At 43.2% G+C, this 24,048-nt stretch overlaps 2 protein-coding genes across 2 annotated transcripts in view; one reads left to right on the forward strand and one right to left on the reverse strand.

The window, feature by feature from the left end:
• The first annotated feature begins 1,252 nt into the window (after nucleotides 1-1,252).
• STMP1 (short transmembrane mitochondrial protein 1) lies at nucleotides 1,253-16,778 on the forward strand. The gene is made up of 3 exons (XM_081102451.1): nucleotides 1,253-1,376; nucleotides 13,697-13,750; nucleotides 14,664-16,778. The coding sequence occupies exons 1-3, from the start codon at nucleotides 1,362-1,364 to the stop codon at nucleotides 14,736-14,738; spliced, it is 144 nt and encodes a 47-aa protein (XP_080958577.1). The 5' UTR covers nucleotides 1,253-1,361; the 3' UTR covers nucleotides 14,739-16,778.
• Nucleotides 16,779-20,385: 3,607 nt separating this feature from the next.
• SLC13A4 (solute carrier family 13 member 4) overlaps nucleotides 20,386-24,048 on the reverse strand; it is a gene marked incomplete at its 5' end in the record, with an annotated part of 39,398 nt that continues 35,735 nt past the window's right edge. The window contains 2 exons of the mRNA XM_081102409.1: nucleotides 20,386-21,495; nucleotides 23,704-23,841. Coding sequence (XP_080958535.1) covers nucleotides 21,358-21,495; nucleotides 23,704-23,841 — 276 coding nt within the window. The 3' untranslated portion in view covers nucleotides 20,386-21,357. The remainder of the gene's footprint in view (nucleotides 21,496-23,703; nucleotides 23,842-24,048) is intronic.

Raw genomic sequence — 24,048 nt, forward strand, 5'->3', positions numbered from 1 at the left:
TTTTATTTTATTTTTAATATATTTTTATTGATTTCAGAGAGGAAGAAATAGGGGGAGAGAGAGAGAAACATCAATGATGAGAGGGAATTATTGATTGGCTGCCTCCTGAACGCCCCCTACTGGGGATTGAGCCCGCAACCCGGGCATGTGCCCTTGACTGTAATTGAACCTAGGGCCCTTCATTTTGCAGGCTGACGCTCTACCCACTAAGCCAAACCGACTAGGACTGTACATTTTAGATAACAGTCCTTTATCAGATGTATCTTTTGCAAATATTTTCTCTTACTCTCTTTCTAACTCTCTTGGTATTGTCTTGCAGGGCCGAAGTTTTTAATTTTAATGAAGTTCAGCTTATCAATTTCACGCAATAGCTGAGACAAATGGTATGCTAATTTAAACTTATGATAGTTTTGGCCAAATTGCAATCAAAGAAAGTTTTAACTATTTGTATCCCTATCAATATTATATGGCTATGCCCTTTTCTGCATTCTTTCCAATGCATTATGTTATCAAGTCTTTTGATTTTTGGCAGTTGGAGGAAAATGGCACCTTATGTTGGTAGTAATTTACATTTCTCTGAGTATGAATGCCACTGAGTATCTTTCCATATATTTGTGCTATTTCTATTTCCTTTTCTCTAAGCTGTTCACGTCCTTTAACTACATTATATTGGATTTTTTGGTCTGTTGGTCTGTAGGCACTCTTTATTTAAGGGAAATTAGTCCTTCATCACTTGTTTTACAAACAATATTTTTCATCTATTTTTCCCCCCATACAATTAAAAACAATTTTTTTTTGTCATTGATTTTATCTTTTCTTCTTTGGTTCTGCATTTTGTATCAAAAATCTTCCAATTTGGAGATTATAAAAGAATTTCTCCCTTTCTGCCTAGCAATTTTAATATCTCTTTTGTTTTGCTTTGTTTTGTAAGTTGTTATTGATCTGCAACTTATTTTGCACCTGGGGATGGGAACCTCTGCCTCACGCGGTCCACATAAAGGTAAGAAAGATCTAAACCTGGCTGTGCATCAGAATCCCTGGGGTTCTGGTAATAACCCCAGCGACTCCGGGACTGGGGTCTCGGATTCTGAACGTTCCAAACTGTCCAGCCCCACTTGGGACTTGGGACTTCCTTCTGGCTGGCTTTCTCGCCGGTCGGCCAATTCAGGCGGCAATTCCCAGGAGCTCCGCCAGGGGGCGCCCGGGCACCGCGAACGGCTTCCGGGTGAGGCAAGGCGAGGAGGGCGGGGCGGGGCGGTGACCCGGAAGCCGACGGCGGGTTCCGCCCCTCGCACCGGGGAGGCTGGAGAGGAACGGCCCACGGAGCTACCACCGCCCTTCGCGCCGTCTTCGCTGACATCATGCTCCAGTTCCTGGTGAGTGGAGCTCGAGAAGCGGGCCGGGGGCTCGGCTCAGGGCCTGGGGGCTCCGGACTCGCGGCGGCCTGGGCCCGGCGGCCTGGGCGTGGGCCCCGCGGTGCCTCCCGTCGCCCCGGGGTGGGCTGCGGGGCTGTGTCTGCCTCGCTCCAACTACTGGCCAGTCTTTTTCTGTGCGTTCAAGCCCTGAACACTTCGAGGCGTCCGAGGACGCCCTTTGGGAGCTCGTGCTGTCTGCCGCGCGCCCTCCTCCTGTTCCCGCTCTTGGGTCCTCAGGACGTTTCCGACCGTCCCCCTTCTGCTCTCCCGCCCCGACCAGGACACGCACCCCATCCCGACTGGGGCCTGCTGTTGGCGCGTCCGAGGCTGTGGGAGGCCGGGAATAAACCGAATTCCTCGCGAGGCGGACGCCGGCCGCGCTGGGGCGCAGGGAGCCCGGGGTGTGTCGGCGCCTGACAGGGCGGCGGGCTCCGGCTGAGGCGGTTCTCCCACGGGCGCGTTTTAGGGGGGCGTGCGTGTTGGCATGAGCAAACTCCGGTTTCCTGCAAAGCTCGGCGGCTTCCCATGGCCCCAGGGAGGTTTTGCCCGTCACATTTCCAAAAAGAGTCGTTCTTCCCAGTCCGTGTGCTTTTAACACGCAATGCTTTCCACCTCTAGCGAGAGGCAGGCACTGCAGCACGTTCCCGGTGGTCACGGAAAGGGGGTTCTCGGGGTGAGATGCCTCCCCGATGTTACATTCTTTATCAAAGAGGTGGGGTCGTTGGCTTTTTAATCCTCCGGAAGGAGGGGGAGCCTTGACAGAAGTGGCCCACTAAGACAGGGTGCCCCTCTGTCCCTGGACGGGCATCTGTTGAGAGAAGTGGGTAGAATTACTTTTCACCTTGATTCGACTTCCCTCCCCTGAGTCCCCAAGCCTCAACTCGGGCGAGTCTTTCTCTCCGCTTTCAGCCATTTCATTTATAAGACAGTGGGCGGAGGTCCACGATCCCGGGATCTCCTCTAGCTTTTAGCCTGTGACCAGCCACCATGTCCTCGTGGGTTGGAACCCTCGCTGCAGCCGTGGGAACGTGGGCGGCGCATTGACGTTTTCCATGCTGCAGTGTCCACAGCGGGAAGTGGAAACCTGCCTGTGGCTTCTTTGTGAGGCTTGAACGTGAGTTCATACGGTCACGTCTTACAGCAGTGCCACTGAGGAAGGACTCGGGCACGTCCCATTTCTCTTTGACAAGGTGCCTAGTTCTGATTTCGTTTCTTCTCGGGAATGGAGATTAGTTTGCCCCCAGAAGTGCCGGCGAAGGGAGAAGTTTTGGCAGGGACGGGGCAGTCACAAGTGAATGTGGGCACTGTCGTGGCACATTTTGGAACGCTCCAAGATGGTTCCTGCGTTCGTCATCTTCTGGGACACTGTTTGGACACGGGGTTGTGCTGCTCATAAATTGCTTACTCCTCCTTGGATGAAAATACTGCCCGTCATCCCAATCTGAGACCTGGTTCTGCAGGGCTCTCCTCCCTGTTGCTCCAGTAGCCTCCTGGGTTGCAGTGCAGTTCAGCTACAGTTGTTGTAAGGAAACGTTTGAAGCTTTGAAGAGAAGCCTGACATGGTGGGCGCTGCTGGGGGCTGGTGTCCACTGCCGCCTGTACTCTGGCTTTCCTTGCCTCTCGGCGTGGGAACACTTGGTTCTCTCATCCATCGCCTCTTTACTCCCTTCTTTGCCCTTGGGATCCTGCATCTCAGTACTTCCCGACGTCCTTTCACATTATAACACCCGTGGATTTATTTGTATGGACGAGTCTGCACAAAGCGACGGCGCCTGGCTCTGGTGCTGGGCCTTCCCGGCCTGCGGGGGTCCGTGCTTGGAATACCAGAGGGGAAGGCCCTCGTCTCATCTCGGCTGTTTGTACTGGCTGCGGGCCCCTTCTGGGTGCAGGGGGGTTCTCAAGGCTCAATCCCTGACTGCTCTTCTCTCAGACCCACCCTTAGGGGTGTGATCCTTGTCACCTGCACCTCTGTACTGAAAGCTTCCAAAGCTCCTTGAGTCCTTCACTCATGAATTCCAGTTCCCTGTCGCAGCCGCCTACCGAACATCTCTTGTCATATCCTCTATCAGACTCAACACGTCTGGACCCATCACCTGTTCCCCACCCTGCAAACCACACCCAGCGTTCTTCTTTGTTCCCTGGTCCTGGCTTTCTAAAATTTGAATTTTTTTTTAAAAATATATTTTGTTGATTTTTCACAGAGAGGTAGGGAGAGAGATAGAGAGTTAGAAACATCGATGAGAGAGAAACATCGATCAGCTGCCTCCTGCACATCTCCCACTGGGGATGTGCCCGCAACCCAGGTACATGCCCTTGACCGGAATCGAACCCGGGACCCCTCAGTCCGCAGGCCGACGCTCTATCCACTGAGCCAAACCGGTTTCGGCAAATTTGAATTGTTGACATAATCTTTTATTTATTTACCTCCTTCATTCTCCATATCATCTAGCTTAGGGGTGGGGAATGTCCGACCGGCAGGCTGTATAAGGTCCTTGAAATCATTTGCTCTGGCCCTGCCAAAGCATTAACAGTGAGTTAAGTTAGTTCAATGTTTGACCAAATATGGCAGGCTAATTTTTAACTTGATAATTTTGTATGGCCCGTGAATGATGTTATAAATATCTAAGTGGCTCTTGGCAGAGAAAAGGTTCCCCACCTCAGACTCTAGCTGCTATGCCTGGCACATATTTACCTGCTATATAATCTTGGGCAAGTTATTTAAGTGACCTATGCCTCGGTTTCCCCAATTTAAACTGGACAATAATTGTACCTGCTTTGTACGGTTGTGAAGAGCATGAGTTAATTCATGAAAGAGTTAGAATGCTACCTTGCACATAGTAAGCACACAGTAGATGTAGCTGTTGTTTGAAGCCATTGACTCTTCATTACTCACCTTAAGAAAAGTTCTGTCTTCGTGTTCCCACTGCCAAGTTCGTAGAACGAGTCTGTTTTACTCTGCCTTTGGACTAGCTACACTAGCCTCGCTGGCGTAGAAACGTAGGTTTTGAGCTGGGAGAGTTAGGTTAGGTTCTCCAGGCCAGCTGCCATGCTGATGCTTCCGTCTCCACTACAAAGACGGTATCCAGCTTACAGTTGGTCGCCTCCAGTTACGGCAGGTTCACTACTTCCACAGGGAATTGCTTTCATTTTTGGTCAACGTGTCCTTACTTAGTTTTACTCCTGGATGTTAAATAGCAATTCTAATCTACATGACAACCCTTTGCATATTTGAAGAGCATTGCCTTGGTACTTTTCACTATCCCTCACTCACACCATCAGTATTTTCCTTAAGTCAGTCGTCGGCAAACCATGGCTCGCGAGCCACATGCGGCTCTTTGGCCCCTTGAGTGTGGCTCTTCCACAAAATACCACGTGTGGGCGCGCACGTACAGTGCAATTGAAACTTCGTGGCCCATGCGCAGAAGTCGGTTTTTGGCCTGGGCGAGTCTATTTTGAAGAAGTGGTGTTAGAAGAAGTGGGGGTACGTTTGCTGAGGTCGACCCCTCAGATTGAGGACGTTTTTAGCAAAGGCCAGCTTAGGAGTACCCTAATTAAGTTAATAACAATGTACCTACCTATATAGTTTAAGTTTAAAAAATTTGGCTCTCAAAAGAAATTTCAGTTGTTGTACTGTTGATATTTGGCTCTGTTGACTAATGAGTTTGCCGACCACTGCCTTAGGCTAAACATCTCTGTTTCTTTCACCCATTCTTTATGATGTCAGGTTCATGCTGATAAAGTTATCCTTCTGTGAATATTCTAGTTTTGAAATCTTTTTAAAACATACCACTCCTTACATGCGCTCATCAGCCACAGAAAAAAGCAGGGCTGTTGCCTCTAATTCTGTGTATGTTTCCCTTGATGCCCTTGGTTCTGTCCTCTCTTGCAGCTGCCAGTGATCATCCAAAATTTATGGCTTTATTCACATGCTCAGAAACTGTCAGTAATACCTGTGTCCTTCCACATCAAATCGTAACCACTTTTACTTGATTTTCAAGATCCACTAATCTGGCCCCATTTTCCTTTCCCACTGCCTGTTATTGTACATCCTCTGTGTTAGATCTAGGCCCAAAGTGGTTGGCAAACTCATTAGTCAACAGAGCCAAATATCAACAGTACTTCTTCAAAATAGACTCGCCCAGGCCGAAAACCGACTTCTGCGCATGGGCCACGAAGTTTCAATTGCACTGTACGTGCGCGCCCGCACGTGGTATTTTGTGGAAGAGCCACACTCAAGGGGCCAAAGAGCCGCATGTGGCTCGCGAGCCGCAGTTTGCCGACCACGGGGCTAGGCTAAACTTACCAACCTATGGGCCATGTGGCCTTCATACCTTCCCACGTGTTTTTTTGTTTTTGTTTTTTTTACTTTTATCCTCTTTTTTGCCTTCCCAAATACTCTTAATGGCCCAACTCCCATCTTTTTTTCACAAGCCTTCTTGATGACTTTAAGTTTTTGAAATCTATACACTGTTCTGATCCATCTCTCAATTTGCTTAGATCATACATGTCTTTCATCATTTAAAAAAAAATCTTCTAATTAATAGTCTTGCCCCTGGTTTGTTATATTTATTTCTAAGTACTTTTGAGGTTTGTTTTTTTTTTATTGTGAGTAACATTCATTTTAAAATTACATTTTCACATTGTTGCTTATGTATGGAAATGCTATAATTTTGTGGTATTAATTTCTGTGTCTAGCAATCTTGCTTTTAGCTCCAGTAGTTTGTCTATAGATTCACTTGGAAGTGAATCAGGGAAGGCAATACTGTGTAGGCAGTCATATTTCCAGTGAAGGCAAAAATGACAGTTTTGTATTCTTATTTTTATTTCCCTCCCCTCCTCAAGCTAGGACTTCCAGTAGAAGTAGTGAGAGTGGATATCATACCTTCGTTTCTCCTTGTAGTAGAACTGTTTCTCGGGTTTTGATGTGATGTTTGTGTTTCTGATATTTTCTTACAGATTCCTCTTCTATTTCTACTTTAAGTTTTTCTTGTGATTGGCTGCTGACTTTTACCATGCTCTTTCCTCACCTGGTGATCGTATGGTTTTTCTTCTTTAATACATTAATATGAATTACATTAGATTTTTAACACAAAGCACTTAACCAGGTGGCCCATTCAGACCATCATGTGGTGACATGCTGTTTTGTTCACTGCACCTTCATGTAGTTTAGTCTTGTCTTCCTAGAATAGATCATACGTTCCATGGGAAGAAGCCACATACATACCTTTTACACTTTGATTTCCCAAGCACATGGCACCTAGTACTTTGTGATTGATTTCATTTATTTAATTAGATATTTCTCTTTCGCCTGATGACCACTCTCAGATATTCATAAGATATTTGAATATTTAAGTCAGCTTCTTTATGGACAGGCAAACCAGTTCTACCTGATGCACCTCTTTCTAGAGCAGTGATGGCGAACCTATGACACGCGTGTCAGAGGTGACACGTGAACTCATTTTTTTGGTTGATTTTTCTTTGTTAAATGGCATTTAAATATATAAAATAAATATCAAAATATAAGTCTTTGTTTTACTATGGTTGCAAATATCAAACAATTTCTATATGTGATACGGCACCAGAGTTAAGTTAGGGTTTTTCAAAATCCTGACACACCGAGCTCAAAAGGTTCGCCATCACTGTTCTAGAGTGTTATGTCCAACTTTTTTATGAATGTCCCTATTTAATGTACTGGCTCAGTAAATAATTAACAGCTTCCCCCCCCTCCCCCCTCCATTCTCTAAGGAAAACTATTGAATATAAAACCTAGCTTACATATTAAAACTGTGCTTCTCTGGTGGTAGTAGAAAGAATATAGGTTATATCCGTAGCAGCTTTTTATTTAATGCACAAAACGTGGGTTTTATTATTACTAGAAGCAGTTGTTAAACACATCTGATATTGTTCCCCATACTAAAATCTTCAGTGATTAAAGACTAAAGCACAAAAAAAGGTGAAGTTTTCCCCGCTTCCTTGGAATGGAGAGGTTTTCTGACAGCAGTAGCTGAAACTAAGTTGAGAAATAAAATGATCAATTTATCCTTGTTGTTAGATAATGTGTATTTTTGGTTTTCTTGCATTGTGTAGCTTTTCTCACCTGATACTATAAAACTTTAAAGGTATCCTTTTAAATGCTAGTTGTAGCTACATTTGCTAAATAAAAAGACTATTTTTAGATTTCTTAAGCTGTTGTCAGTAAATATAAGATGGTTCATATTCTGTCCTAACTTGGTTTGGGTGTGTACTTTTTGAAAATAAAATTTGATGAGTCATATTTCAGATCTGTCAGGTAGTATTCATTCTGGGTTATTGCCAGGAGCTGTCCCAAGATAAAAAAATGTAACTTTATTTGGTGATTTACACACTTAACTTTAACAATATGTTTTTTTTATTGATTCCAGAGAGGAAGGGAGAGGGAGAGAGAGATAGAAACATAAATGATGAGAGAGAATCATCGATCGGCTGCCTCCTGTATGTCCCATCGAGCCTGCAACCTGGGCATATGCCCTGACCGGGAATTGAACCATGATCTCTTGGTTCATAGATGGACGTTCATCCAGTGGGCCATGCTGGCTCGGCAACTTTCTTTTTTTAATGAAAAACAATTCTTTTTGAGAGAGAGGAAGTAAGAGGGATAGAGAGGAGGAAACATTGATGAGAGAGAATCATCAATTGGCTGCCTCCTCCACACTCCCTCCTGGGGATCAAGACTGCAACCTGGGCATGTGCCCTGACCAGGAATCAAACCAGCAACCTCTTGGTTCCTGGGTGGAAGTGGTTGAACTGAGCCACACTGGCTGAGCATGTAAAAACTTTTTGATTGGGGAAGGGGTTGAGCAGCAAATGATCAGACGTCAGATTGCTTTGGAATTGGCTGTCTTCCTTTTGACTTAGTGTTTATGTTAATAAATACAGTGTTGTGACTAACTTGCTCATGTGTCCACACATAACAACTGACAGCAGTATTCTTGGAACTCTCATATACAAAGCCAGCCATTTATCTGAGTGGTCCTCGATTTTTCAGTTTAACATTTCCAGTCTTTTAAAACATTTATCCAACCTGGAAACCTTGAAGTTGTCTTTGATTTCCTTAATTTTATCCCAGATAGTATTTTACCAAATCTTACTGATTTTTTTTATAGCTTTGAAATGTATTTTACATCTTACCATTCACCCATCTACAGTGTAGAATCAGTGGTTTTTAAGATGTTCACAGAGTTGTGCAACCATCACTACTATCTAATTTTATATCCAACATTTTATTGCCTCTAAAATAAACCACATACCCATTAGCATTCATTTATCATTCCCCTTCTCACCCCCAGCCCTGGACAACTGCTGATTTATTTTGTGTGTCTATGGATTTGACTGTCATACAATACATGGTCTTTTCTGACTGCTTTTCATTTAGCATAATGTTTTCAAGGTTTATCCATGTAGTGTGAATCAGAACTTCATTTTGTTTTATGGCTGATTAATATTACATTGTATGGATATACCACATCTTGTTCATCATTCACCAGTTGGTGGACATTTGGGTTATTTCCACCTTTTGGCTACTGTGAATAATTTTGCTGTGAACATTTGCATACAAGTTTTTGTGTGGAAGTATGTTTCAGTTCTCTTGGGTATATGCTCTAAAGTGGAATTACAGCATCATCTGGTGACTGTGTGTGAATGGCCAGACTGTTTTCCAAAGTGGCTGCACCATTTTACATTCTCACCAGCAATGTATGGAGGTTCCACTTTCTCCACATCCTTGCCCACACTTTTCATCTTTTCAGTGAAAGTCATCTAGTGGGTGTGTTGTGGCACTTCATTATGGTTTTGATTTACATTTTCTTAATGACTAATAACGTTGAACATCTTTTCATTTTTTTGTTGGCCATTTATTTGTATGTCTTCTTTGGAGAAGGGTCTATTCAAATCCATTGCCCATTTTTAAATTGGGTAATTTTTCTTTTTATCATTCAGTCATAAGAATTCCTTATATATTCTGTATACAAATCCCTTATCGGAGACATGGTTTACAAATATTATATTCCATTCTGTTGGTTGTCTTCTCTTGATGGTATTCTTTGAAACACAACATTTAACTTTGATGAAGTCCAATTTGTTAATTTATTTTGCCACTTGTGCTTTTCGTGGCATATCTAGGAAACCATTGCCTACCCCAAAGTCATGAAAATTTACTGCTATGTTTTATCCCAAGAGATTTATAGTTTTAGCTCTTATATTTAGCTCTTTAACCCATTTTCAATTAAGTTTTATTTATGATGTGAAGTAGAGTCCAACTTCATTCTTTTGCCTATGGATACCCAGTTGTCCCAGCATCATTTTTTGAAACCACTGAATGTCTTAGCACCCTTGTGGACAATTCCTTGATCGTACATGTTAAGGTTCATTCCTGGACCCTCCATTCTATTCTGTTGATCTTCACTGATTTTTAAGAAGAAGAAAAAATTATTCACGTTTGCTTGCTACTTTCTCTGCAGGGAAAACAAGGGGCATGGCCTATGATGTGGAGGGGGACCATGAGGATGACATCCAGCCATCTGGATGGACTGCTGATTAGGCTTCCAGGTCTTGGCCTGGAAGATGTTAAGCATTCTTGCCCTGCAGAGAATTTCCAACTCATTGAAGACTTTCTATACTCTGGCTCCAGGCTAACTTTTCAGACTAATGATTTATCATTTTTCAAATTTAGATTTTACTTTTTCAGATTCTTATTTATTTAGATTTAATTTTTTTTTTTTTTTTTTTTTTTGTGGTCTAAACTTGCCTATGGAGTATCCCATGAACAACATGTGGATGCTTTTTGGACTCCTGTATGTTTCTCAACACGTCTCTTAATGTGCAACATTTATCTTATTATGTTGTATATTTAGTTTTATACTATCCCATTGGTATACTGGCAGTACTCTGAAACTGGAACTGGATATGACATGTGTAGAGGCCCAGGGTTGTTTTATTTTGTGTTTTTAAATAACTGCTATATTTTTATGGACCTTAATGTCTGATGAAGTTGCCAAAATGAAGCCATATTAAATATATCATATTTATCTTGAGATACCATAGTAATAACCAGAAATCCTAGAATGTTGGACCTGGAAGGAACATTGTTAGTTTAATGTTTTTATAAAACAGGAAATTTAGATCAGCAAAACTCCAAAAAGGTTAAGTATCTTGCCTACAGGTACACTTAGATAATGGTAGAACCAAATCTAGTTTCTTTTTTTTTTTTTTTAATGTTTTTATGGTTTTAGAGAGAGAGAGAGGAAGGGAGAGGGTTAGAAAGATAGAAACATCGATGAAAGAGAAACATTGATCGGCTGCCTCCTGCACACCTCCTACTGGGTATCAAGCCTGCAACCCGGGCATATGCCCTGACTGGAATCTATCCAGTGACCTCTTTGTTCATGGGGTTGATGCTCAACCACTGAGCCACACAGGCCAGGCTAGTTTATTTCTTTATGGAATTTTTTTCAGCCCTATGTTCTTTTTGTTTGGTATCAGAGTTAACATTCTCAGTTACTTACTCCTCTCCCTCTTCTTTTAAGCAAAGTTAATATTCTTTCTGGATTTGGAAAACCTCTGTCTACCTGGTTTCAACCCATAGTAGTGGGTTGCTTCTTAGTGCCCCCTTGATGTGTCTGATTAATCGAAAAGTAGTCTTATGATTAGAGACTATAGCCTCTTTTATTTACTAACAAACTAATTTAAATTATGCTTTTGGTGTTAAAAGCTTGGTAAGCTTAAAGTTTAGTAAGAACCCCGCTGTATTCTGTTCCCATATGCATATCCAGCTTGAATTCAAGGTTAGACCACTGCATGCATCACTGATGACCTTAAGTGTCACACTTTGTTTTTCTAAGTTAACCTCTGCTGTGTGTTGAATAGGAACAACACTGATTAAAGAAAATGATGGGGGGGAAATCAGATGCCAGTTCAGATTTTTGAAATTAGAAATTAGGTGTCCAGTTGGAGATGATTAATTATTGGCAGGGAGGCAGGGGATTAAAGATCATCATTAAAACTTGAAGCTTAATGAGTGTTGGCTCTTTTGGTGTGAAGGGAAAGCTTTAAATTTTCATGAAGCAGTTTTGTTCAGGAGAGTAGTCACCCAACAGGATAAACATTTATAATTCTCTCAAACGTGTGCGTTTCTGTCTTGTCACTGAGTAAGAGCTGGTTAGGGGACCTGTGTTCCCTGCAGGTCTTAGGTGGCCTGCCCATGAAACGCCACCCATGGCAGAGTGTCAAGCCCTATGCTCTCTTGGTGGTATGTCCCGTTCTTTTTCTTTCTTTTTTTTTTTAATATATTTTATTGATTTTTTACAGAGAGGAAGGGAGAGGGATAGAGAGTTAGAAACATCGATGAGAAAGAAGCATCGACCAGCTGCCTCCTGCACACCCCCTACTGGGGATGTGCCTGCAACCAAGGTACATGCCCTTGACCGGAATCGAACCCGGGACCCTTCAGTCCCCAGGCCGACGCTCTATCCAGTGAGCCAAACCAGCGAGGGCATGTCCCATTCTTTTCTGTCATCATGTATTTCAGTTTTTGAGTGTGTATCTGTATTTCATTTAGGTTGTTCCGTGTTCTTTGTTGTGAATGGCCCTGACAAGTCACTTCACTATTCTGAGCCTCATGTTTGTTTGTTTTTTATTTGTTTGTTTTTAAATAGTTTTTAAAAATATATTTTTATTGATTTCAGAGAGGAAGGGAGAGGGATAGAAACATCAGTGATGAGAGAGAATTATTGATTGGCTGCCTCCTGTATGCCCCACACTGGGGATCGAGCCCACCACTCAGGCATATGCCTTGACTGGGAATTGAACCATGACCTCCTGGTTCATAGGTTGATGCTCAACCACTGAGTCACGCCGGCTCAGCTGGGCCTCATGTTTTTGAAATATGAAGAGATTGAACTGTGAAAGTTTCTTCATTTTCTAATATCCTATGATTTAACTGAACACTTTTTAAAAATTGAATACTTGTTATTTAATGTCATGAGTGTTAGGGTGAATGACCCTTAATCTCTCCTGCTTGGATATATTTTCTGAAATATATTTATAATAATAAAAGCAAAATATGCTAATTAGATCGGACAGCCTAACATCCTTCTGGACAAAGCCGCAGTAGCTGGAGGGCTGAGGGCAGGCAGCTGCAGCAGCTGGCAGTGGCAGCAGAGGTGAGGTGATGGGGGCAGCGCCTTCCCCTGATTGGCCTGGTCGCCTCCCGCAGTAGGACGTGCCCTGAAGGCTTCTGGACTGTGAGAAGAGGCAGGCCGGTCTGAGGGAACCCCCACCCCCACCCAAGTGCACAAATTTTTGTGCACTAGGCCACTAATATTGTTATAAGCCTTTTCCCGTACCTTGAGGCAGACAGCCAGTGCCTGCAGAAGCAAGATAAGAACAACTCCCCTCTGCCTGACTGACCTGTGCACTCTCCTTCCTTGCCTCCCTTGACCAACTCCTGTCCTCTCTTCTGCTTGACTGACTCTTGCACTCACATCCTGACCCTATATTGCATATTTTTACCCTATGTAAGACAACTTAACCACCCCCTCAGGGCTGACACTGACACACTGGTCTCAGCCAGCTGTGAGTGAATGTAATAAAATTTCTTAAACTCTTGGCCTGGCTCCTTTTGGCTGGGACCTAACAGTGAGGAATAACAATACTCATAACCAAAAAAAGAAAAACAATTGCAGCTTTTAACAACAAAAAGCAGAACTTCGCCTGGCTGGTGTGGCTCAATGGTTGAGTATCGACTTATGGAGGTCGTGGTTTGATTCCTGCTCAGGACACATTCCCAGGTTGCGGGCTTGATCCCCCAGTAGGGAGTGTGTAGGAGGCAGCCGGTCAATGATTCTCTCTCATATTTGATGTTCCTATCTCTCCCTCTCCCTTCTCTCTGAAATGAATAAAACAAAAAAAATTTTTTTTTTAAAGCAGAACTTTAACTTGGGTTTCTAGAACTTACAGTCAAGTGTTTATGGAGGTGCTGAGGGGATAAGGAGAATTTAGGGTAGATTTGTTCAGTGCTCCCATTTTTTGGTGTATTCTCTTTAACCTTTTGGGAGGTTATTTCTATGTATATTTTATAGAAGCAAGATGTGAATTTCACACTTTGCACTGTCCAGCCCTAGACTGTACCCTGGGGTCTTCTAACTATCCTAAGCTCCTTAGGAGAATATTGTCTGTATAGTTTGGCTTGGTACCAGCTGGTACTGAGCTCAGTATCCAGTGTAACTCTTCCTGTTCTGTTCTTTCAGGTTGGATTTACTTTTGGCAACCTGGTTGGAATGTATCTGGCTCAAAATTATGACGTAAGTGACCATTCACTTTCTCTATGATTTCATGTAGTTGGCTTGTAGAGACTTGTCTTTGTTGAAGCAAGGTGAGCCTTCCAGCATAGATGGGGTCCATAGATCTGAGGGAAAAGTCTTGAATTTTGGAGAAAGATTTTCCAGTCAAAGAAGCCTATCTGTCCTTTATATCACCACAAGAGGGCAAAATCCCATCACTTTAGATGGTCTCATGGTGATGCTGAGCTGTGTTTGTTAGCCCGGAGTAATAGAAGGTTAGATTCTTCTTAACAGTTGTACGGCATATCACGTGATCAGTGAGAATTTAAAAATTAATAGGATAATCTTTTCAGTCCCCATACCCAGGAGTAGAGATGACAGAATTTTGGAGGTTGGTCTATATCATGTAGCACGTTCAAGGAGGACAGAGTTTTGTGACATGGGGCATTGTATTAGCCTCACTTTATAGATAGGGAAGTGGAAAAACTGCCTATGAATGGGGATTCTGGAAAGGTAATGATTGTTTTAAAGAGACAAGGAAATGAAACATGGTACTAACTTTTGTAGCGAAGCTTTTAGTGTGACAAAGGGAATTCCCTCTGTCAACCTTCATTTAAGTCATATGGTGCTGTATCCAACTGTATCACATTTATTCTTTGTATGTACAACTTTTACTTGGCTCTGGATTGAGGGGCTAAGTGAGTCTATAAAAGTCAAAGTCAGGGTCTGGCTTCCAGGGAGGGAGCATACTTTACCTGACAACTTCTGAAATCCTTCTATTGCAGTCCAGAGTTTAAAGACACCACTATTTAACAGGCCACTTTCAGAGGAGAATAAAAACTTGTACAACAACCACTTACCTTTGGAGGAAGAGAAGTCAAAGCATATTGGTTAGTTAGATGCAAAATTATAATAATGTCTTTTTTCTTTAAAGATGCCAAACCTGGCTAAAAAACTTGAAGAAATTAAAAAGGACATGGATGCCAAGAAGAAACCCCCTAATCCATGAGGCCAACTCCAGCACTGGCTCCAGGAAATCCTGACTCTCCTCTTCTCCAGGGCCTCCTTTACACCTGAACCAAAGCTTCTGTCTTCTGTCCAGTCTCAGCCTTGTGCTTCGAGCACAAATGGGGCCACAAGTTAAGAACTGTGCTTACTTTCCCAACATCCTCACCTCTTCCCTTCCTCCTAGCAGCTTGGGAGGGCCTCAGACTGGAATTATGGTGCTAGATTAGTAAACATGACCTTTAATTAGTAGTCTCTCCCTTATTCTTTGGGATTTTTTACTGCCTTTTTCAAAAGAAAAATCAATGAGTTTTGTATAGCTGATCAGATATAAATAATGCTGACTTCACAGGTTAGCAATTATAATGGGTGTTTAAACATTTGGTACTAAATTATGTTACTTCAAGGTCACTAAAATTAAAATCTAGAAGCCAGTTTCTGGTGAATTATCCATTTATTTTATACTGTTCTCAGTATAACTGACATGTATAACTCCATAGTTGCTAATTTAACCAATAATCAATTTGCTACTCATCAACTGAGAAACTATATTCTGAGAACTCCATCAGGAATTGGGGAATTAAAAAATAATGGCCTTTGTCCTCAGTAGACTTCATAGTTCAATATGCATGTTTTTCCTTAATGATGCATTTGATCTGGTTCTTTTTCCTCAAAAGAATCATACTTATTTTAAGGGATTATAGGTGCATTTGACATTACATGATGGGTAAATGATAAGTTGTCTATAAAGGAAATTTTATGCCTTTTCACATTAAAAGAAATGTATCAACATTATAACTTTACAGTGATTCTCACAAGAAAACTTTTTTTGCTGCACTCAGAAATTATCATTGTAATTTGTCAAATGTATAATTAGTTCATTTGAAAAAATTAAACAAAATGTTTGACTACATCACTTTTCCCGTGAGTCAAGATACAAGAGTGATTTAGAATGAAGGGCCTCTCCCACCTCTAGCTCCTAGATCCCCTTCCTGGAGCCAGGCACTGCCAGCAGTTTACTGTATGCTATTGAACAAGATTCTGTGCCTAACCATGTGTGCATGGGCTTTTTACACAAATGACAAACTATACATAGGCTTTGCTCTGGCCTTTTTTCCTCCCATTTAATATCAGTATGTAAGGAATAAGGAATCTGTTTCCTTTTTTGGCTGCATAAAATTCTATTGGATGAATATACCATAATTTATTTAATCTATCATTGATGAATAGTTGTTTCCTATCTTTTGCTGTTACAGTGATAACTTGGAACCTGATGTTATCATACGTATTTATGCAGGGTATAGCCATAAGTTAACGTCCTAAAACTGTAATTTGCACTAAATATAGGTAAAGTCCCACTTCATTGTTTTGCTTTAGAGGGCTTGTTGGGCAGCTTCACTGATAATGCCACGTCTGAGGACATTATAGCAGAATCAGTAAACTGCAAGATTACTTAGAGACACCTTTTTTCAGACAGCGACGACACTGATACTACAAGTGATTATAAAATGAAGTGATTCTGCTTCTCTTTGAGAACATGCATCTCTCATACATGGAGATAAGTTTTATCCATCAGTTCATCCTGGTGTATGAGACAGATTAGGATCATATTATGGTTTGGCTTCTCCCTTGCAGTGTGATCATGGGCAAACAGCTTATTTGTCTGAAACTGTTGTATTCTCTGTAAGATCTGGACATAATACCTACCTCATAGGGCTTCCATGAGAAACAATTGCAATAATGTATGTGATACACAGTGCTTTGCAAATTTGCCCAATAAATAGCAGACCTTAGTCCAAACATACTGCTTTTGCTCAGAATACTTTTGTTTCTTCGCAGTCACTTTTGGAACAAGTTTATGAATCATGCAAAATTTGTCATTATTCTATGGTCACGCTCTTGGTTGTTGATGAAAATCTACAGCATCCACCTGATCATACCACCTGGTTTCCAAGATTTTATCTTAAATGACTAATTGTTGGCAGGATGAATTAAAGCCTTAAGAATAAAGGTTTACCATCCCTGAGGGTATTCATAGTGCTGCAAGCTTAGGAGTCCCTTGTTATCAATAGCATTGTTATTTGTGTGTGTCTCCCAGAGTGGTTTCTTTGGGGAGGGAGGTCACTTAGATGTTAGGGGAAGGTCTCTCTATACCAGTGATGGCGAACCTATGACATGCGTGTCAGAGGTGACACACGAACTCATTTTTTTGGTTGATTTTTCTTTGTTAAATGGCATTTAAATATATAAAATAAATATCAAAAATATAAGTCTTTGTTTTACTATGGTTGCAAATATCAAAAAATTTCTATATGTGACACGGCACCAGAGTTAAGTTAGGGTTTTTCAAAATGCTGACACGCTGAGCTCAAAAGGTTTGCCATCGCTGCTCTATACTATACCTTGTTACAAAACTCATCTGGAACTAGGGCTAACCCCCTGATGGAATAATTTCTCCTGCTGAGAGCCATCCAGCTGCTGCACAGTGAACACAGGCCAACTTAGCAGGCACTGGTCACATACCCTCTCCTTGTTTTAATTTCCTGCCACAGTGGAAAGGGGCTCGGAGTTCTCAGGCAAGATCATCTTCCCTGAGACATAGGGGTCCAGACCAGCACAGACTTGAGGGTGCATTTGTGGATGGGGTGGCAGTGGTTGTGATCATGGCACAGGAAGTTACGTTCCCCAGTGGAGGGATGGGAAGAATCAGTGCAACACATGCCCTTTTTTCCCTTTAAAAATGTTCGAAAACTTCTGTTGATGTGATTTGAGAAAATTTATTGCTACCCTGGACCATAAAAGGAAGGTTACTCATAATACTACTGAAGGTTACTCACATGTGAAAAATAATACTTCAGGATTGATGTTGGGGACCTAATAAATAGATCGAACTTGAAAAGCTTATCCTTAAACTATAAACCTCCCAAACAAGCAAAGGGAGAGAAAAACCAAAACCACTTTATTTGAAATCATCAAAAGAGGCTATAGTTTATGTTATTTTATGTATTTTAGTTACTTGATATCATTTTTTTAAAAAATATCTTTTATTGATTTTTTACAGAGAGGAAGGGAGAGAGATAGAGAGTCAGAAACATCGATGAGAGAGAATCATCGATCAGCTGCCTCCTGCACATCTCCTACTGGGGATATGCCCGCAACCCAGGTACATGCCCTTGACCGGAATCGAACCCGGGACCTCTCAGTCCGCAGGCCGACGCTCTATCCACTGAGCCAAACCGGTTTCGGCGTTACTTGATATCTTAATAGACTTTTCTTCTGATTTGGTATTTTATGCAATTAAGCAGTTAGCTGCTTGTGGTTTAAAGAAAGAATTTGGTTTCTTTTTTCTAACTCATTTTTGTGACTATAAAGTGTGGTTTTTCTGGTTGTCTGTGTGTATGGGTTCATAGAGCATATGTACATGCATGATGTTTTCATTTCCACTAAGCAGCTCCATAGACACTGCCAGTGTTTGTTTTTCTGCTGCGGTCTCCCACATTTTAATGCTGTTTCTGTTACTCCTCCCGAAGGAACACTGTATACTGTACTGGAGCAAATGAGGCTTTTCTTAAACTTCCCATCTTGGACTTTGCACATAGCATTTCCATTCCTTACGCAGATGAATGAGTTCTTTTTTCCCTACTAACCATTAGGGACTTGTGGAAAGGAATAGGGCGGTGAAGGGAAAATATTTTGAGACGTTGCCTGGTCTTAATAGGGGAGTTAGTGACATTTAGATGTCCAAATGCTCAGTGTATACCTCTTCTAAATCTGGGTGCAACATATTTAGTCATATATTGAAGACCTCATGGATGGCATGTTTTTCAAGGCACATGGAGACAAAAGAACAAACAGGTTTTGTGGAAAGTGCATTGGGGTGGGGCACTGCCAACCCCAAGTCCTGGGCCCGCTTGACTCATTGCCTCTGGTGAGGCCTGAGAAGGGTGCCGTGTGGGTGTCACTCTGACACGTACAGTGCACAGGATTGGGACAAGAGAGAGGTGCCATGTAAATAGTGCAGGCACTTGTGCTCAGCATTCATTTGGCGAGGGCAGCCCCAGAATGAGCTACCTGTGAACGTCCGTGGTCTTCATCCCTTTTGTGTATTAGTGGTTTGGACATCTTGCCGTATTGGGATTCTAGTGTTTAGGTACACTTTTTCAAACATGGGCCCCAAATAGGAAGCCAACTACTTTATCTGGTATGCAGCTGAAGAAACCGGGGTCTAGTCTGATATTGGAGGGAAAACTAGCTGTTTTTTATTTATCAAATGATGGCACATGAGCCCTGGCTGGGCTGGCTCAGTTGGTTGGTGTGTCGTGCTGTGCACCAAAAGGTGGTGGGTCCCCATTTGGGGCATGTGCAGGAGGCAACCAATCAGTGTTTTCTTTCTCAAATCAATTTTTTAAAAAAGTGGGCACATGAGTGTTTGTGCCATGTAGTTGTAATGTAAAAGATTGTATTCATGGGCGACTTAAAGGAATTTCAAAGGCAACTGTGACTAAACAGATTTGATATGTAATTGCCTTGAGAATAAGATGCAACCATACTCAGTGTCTTGTTTCTCGGTTTCGCCATGTGTTAAGTAAGCTGGTAGAAGATGATCATTTACAGCTTTCCATTGATATATTGTGATAGAAGATAATCAAATTAAATACAATTGCAAGAGACACAAGACTAAGGAGATCTGTTAGTTAATGTCCAACGTGGAGTGGTTTTAGATGACAAGGAATTGTTAGTCATATTCAACATTTCCTGTCACTGTAATGAGCTATCTTGTTTGGCCTGAACCTCTGGTTTGGGGAGAGAACAGTGCTGTTCTGTAGAATAGTCAGTAGACCAGACTGAAATAAACGCTCTGTCTAAACTGGCTAGTTGAGAGCCTCTGTTCCTTGGAGCATCTGGCAGAAATTGCAGTGGAGAGTTTCACAGCTTTTCCCTGTAGGAGTGAGTCAGGTTCTTGAAAAGTTGAACAGTGGTCAGTAAATCTAAGTCAACTTTTCTTTCTCTTTGTAGTTATTTATAATCCCAGAGTCTTCTCGATTATCTGCACCTTTGTCTTACTTTCTCAGTTCTGTAATGGGTCAGCCATTTGATGATACTCCTGACAGTAGGAGTAACACCGACTCTTTGGAACATTTGATGCAAAATAACTGTAGAGATGCTGGCTCCATCCAACCAGCTGTAGTTACCTTATACTGGTATTTTATTTGGGCTCACTAGGTCAGTCACTTTTTTAAGTAGCCAAATAATTTGGCCTAACCTCATTGACAAGGCAGAAGTGGTAATATTCCTGGCAAACCTGGTCAGTAATATGCGGTGGTCAGAGTGTGACAGTGTTGAATGGCACGAAAGCAATTTGACAATTCACAGATACTTGATAAACCAACGTAGTGCCTTCATTGATAAATTATTGTTGTGGAAAAATGGCACATGATGATAATAGGAACTTAAAATCAGTTAAAACAATAACTGTGGGGGGGCCTTTCCCATAAGATATATTTAGCAAGTAACTGGTGGTGGAAATTAGAAATACATAATGCCAGGAAATGGAGCGTTTGGGAGCTATATCCAATAAGATAGCAAGGCCATCTGTCCTGGAGAACATGGCTTGGTTTTCAGGAGGAAGAAGGAGGCTTTGATTTCGAAGTGATTTTCTCAAGGGAAACATTTATTAAGCAGTTTCAGTTTACTAGGTAGTATAAGTAGCTGGGATTTTCAGAGACATAGGATCTCATCTACTTGTAGAAAGTGACTAATGGGTTTGGGCCTTTCTGGACCTGTCTTCTCAGAAATGAACTAATTACATCCAGAAGAAAGCCAGTCAAATATCATTAATAGTGCTGTAGACGTAATTACAGTTTTGGCCTCCTTAATAAAACAAGTATGAAAATTTTCCTCCTTCGCAACACTTAACCAACACAGTGGTACTGATGGCTCGTGATGAGTGAAGAGAGATGCTAATCACAGTGTGTCTTCTTTCTCTGCTTCCTTTTCCGTTGACAGAGAGAACAGCACCAGCCTTTATGGAAAGGGGAACAGTTACTTTATAGGAATTTGGTGCCAAAGTAAAGAGAAGCCGTTGAAGAGAGATGCTTAAAATGGAATCAGAGCAGCGATAAGAGTTCTGACTGCCACAAAGAGGGCTTACTAAGAATTGCCTTTTTGTAGAGAACTTAGGACAGAAACTCTTAAGAGAAAGGAGCTGATGTAAGGTCTCAAGTTCTAGGTGAGAGTTTCCTACGAAAGAGATGCCGCTGGTTTTGCTGTGCATAGGCAGGAGATTTGGATTTCTCCTTGAACTCCTAAAAAGGGATTAAGAACAACATCAAACTTAGTGAGGCTCGGCAGTGTGGGGCTTAGCCTCTGAGGGGCAGCTGGGGCAGGCTTTCGCCTCTTCCTGTCTTCCGCAGGATCGATTGCAGAGACTAGATACAAACAAGTGAGAAAGGGGTAGGTTTTCTCGGGCTCTGGTTGTGCGAGTCCTGAACCGCACTTGAGGTGGAAGATGGCGGACTCTTCTGGTGGGGGTGCTGTGCTCCTGGCGTTCTGCTTGGCCTGTTTGTTGGTCAGATTCTGCTAAGTGCTGGCAGCGCCTCTGGTTGGGCTGTGTGCCACTTGTGTTAGGTCCGATCAGTGATGTTACTGGCCATAGCCCAGGCTGGAAAAGTGTCCAGGTCGAAGAGGCTAATTCCCCATGTGTTGATAGCCACCGTCACTATCACCAGGCCAATGACATTGACCCCCAGGCCAGCTTTCACCTATAGGACACAAACCAGCACACCCTGGTCACTCTGAGTAGGCAGTGGCACAGAACCCTGAGTGCTCCCCATCTGTGCCCCCGCCTGAGCCTTGCCCTGCCACGATCACAGCCCACTCGCTCAACCCTGCTTTGTTCCCGGCTCTGCCTGGGTGCTCTGGTGTTGCCTTGCAAGTGCCTTGTAGGTGGCATGGGACTGTAAAAGGACAGGAAAGCAGAGAGGGCGGGGTGGGGGTGGGGATAGGAGTGGGGGGCCACTGGGAGAGGCCTGTTAGAATCTGAGGCCTGTTAGAATCTGCTCCACTTGGTAGCATTCTCACAGTCAAGGAGGAGGCCTGGAAGTGTGTACTCAACACCAGAGATTCGAACATTAAGAGTTACAGTTAAAGGGGTCCTGCTGCCACATGATAGGGAAATGTGTTAAACGAAAGTACCCAGGTCTCTGCAAGGCAGGAACTTCTCAGAGCCTTTCAGGTGCCAACAGGTGTGGGGGACTTGTAGGCGGGGCTGTGTTCCATGGAGCCTTTGCCACTGTTCCCCTTTTTTATTTTTCTCAAGTGACTGAAGTTGTATACCTTGGGTATACCCTGGGGAACGGGTCAGCTGCCTCTGCTCAGCCCTTCCATGGGAAGGTGACATAGACATGCTAGCTTTGCTTCTTTCTTCTGAGGGAATGTCACCCCAGGGACTCTGACTGCTTCCATTTCTGCCACGGCCTTGACACTCCCAGGTGAGGGGGATGTGAGGCATTATGGATGGCACAGCCAGGGCCAGATGGAAAAGTGTACAGTAAGGCTAGCTGGCACTCTACCAGGGTGTAACCAAGCACACAGGGTGTAGCCACAACAAGCCCACTAGCTGGCGTTGAGTTGGGAAAGTTGCAAGGGAAAAATGAATGCTAGGAAATTGTTCCAAGCAAATGAGTGGATGTGCCCCCTCTCTGCTTTCTGGGGCAAGCCCTGGACGAATTAGTCATTCTGGTCCCCTAGGCCCTTTGGGGTGGAGAACTGCCCATGCTTCCTAGCAGGTGAGTGGGGGGCGGGTTCTAAAGGAGCTAAATTAAGATCCAGAGCTGAAGGGGGCCACATAGAGCATCTAGTCTGAACCTCCTCATTTAGCAAGTAAGGAAATTGAAGTTTCAAATCAGTGCCCCAGTGGGGAATAGAACCCAAGACTGGCTCACTTCTTGTCTTCTGGTATTTTTGAAAAGTACTGCCTCTGATCCTTTGATTCCAGGATAGCAGGCTGTGATGAATGGTCAGGGCACACAGCAGAGAGTGCAGGGTTACAGAGTTGGGGCAGAGCTCAGGATGAGAGTGAGGGTTGTGCAGTAAGATGGGGAGAGGGGTGGCCATGGCCTCCCTTCCCTGAAGTATCACAGATGACCTAGGTGAGCAGTTTGAACATATATCTGCCACCAGCTTGAAGCTCACTCTTTCTTTCCTCCATGTGATACTTACAGGGCTGCTGAGAATGAGTTTGGACTCTAGTGAAGAGAATTTTTGAGACCCTCAGCAAGGGTCTAAACAAATCCTATTTCAGACAGTCAGGCCCCAGTCATCTATATTAATCTTTTTCATCCTGCCCCAGCCCCCATCAGCCCTGGATACTGAGCAGCACAGTAGTGAGTCCAGTTAGAGGAGTAGAAAGTGGATGTGCCCAACACTAACATCAGCAGCAGGTTGTCCCCTCACAGCTGTCTTCTGTAAGCCCAGCTGAAAACTAAGAAGTGAGCTGTGGATGCTTCATTTGGTGATGTTGCTTCAGGAGTTTCCTGCCTGGGGGAGTGTTCAACAAAAGGAGCCTGTTCTCAAAGTACCTTTTACCTTCAGTTCATACAGTTACCCAGGCTTCACTCCTAGGAATAAACCAGCTGTTTGAATGGCTATCCCACTGGTCCAATGAAGAAACTGAAGCAAAGACTGCAAGCTCATGCCTTCTAGAACTGGGACATGTGTCTGGCCCAGCTCTCTCTGTCCACATCCCCACTTTCTCCCAGATAAGGGTTGGTTAGAGCACATTAGAGCTCTTCTTGGTGCTTATGGACCAACCCCAAACCTTTTTTACCAGTACCATTCTATCACACTAGATTAAGTGTTAACAGTCCAAGGACAACTGCTACAAAATAATAAACTTCAGGAGAAGCTGTGGAGCCAGTCATTCCTGTCCTGGCAGCTGGGCCTGGCAGGAAGAGGCACCCGTGACTCACCATGTCTTTGATCTGGCAGTGCCCGTAGCTGAAGACGATGGCATTGGGGGGATTGCCCACAGGCAGCATCACTGCGAAGGAGATGCACATGGTGACGGGGATCAGGGTGTAGAGGGGATTAATGTGCAGCGTTTCAGACTAGAGGGAGAGAGAATTCACAGAAGCATTAGCAGTGACATTTGACTTGCATTTCTGTGCTTTAAATGATGGCTTGGTGCTGGCCAACCTTGGCTGGACACCTTGTACTAGGGTTGGTTAAATCACTGCTCTCAATGGTATGCAGGGCTGACCAAGCCAAACCTGCTCATGCTACACACTCACCATGGAAACATGGGCTCTGAATTA

Source organism: Myotis nattereri, assembly GCF_964212035.1.
Source record: "Myotis nattereri genome assembly, chromosome: 11".
NCBI lineage: Eukaryota > Metazoa > Chordata > Mammalia > Chiroptera > Vespertilionidae > Myotis > Myotis nattereri.

Bases quoted from the DNA above. Each gene is read 5' to 3' on its own strand.
- STMP1 (XM_081102451.1), top strand. The intron at 13,751-14,663 runs GTAAGTGACCAT...TTTTCTTTAAAG, and splicing joins ATCTGGCTCAAAATTATGAC to ATGCCAAACCTGGCTAAAAA.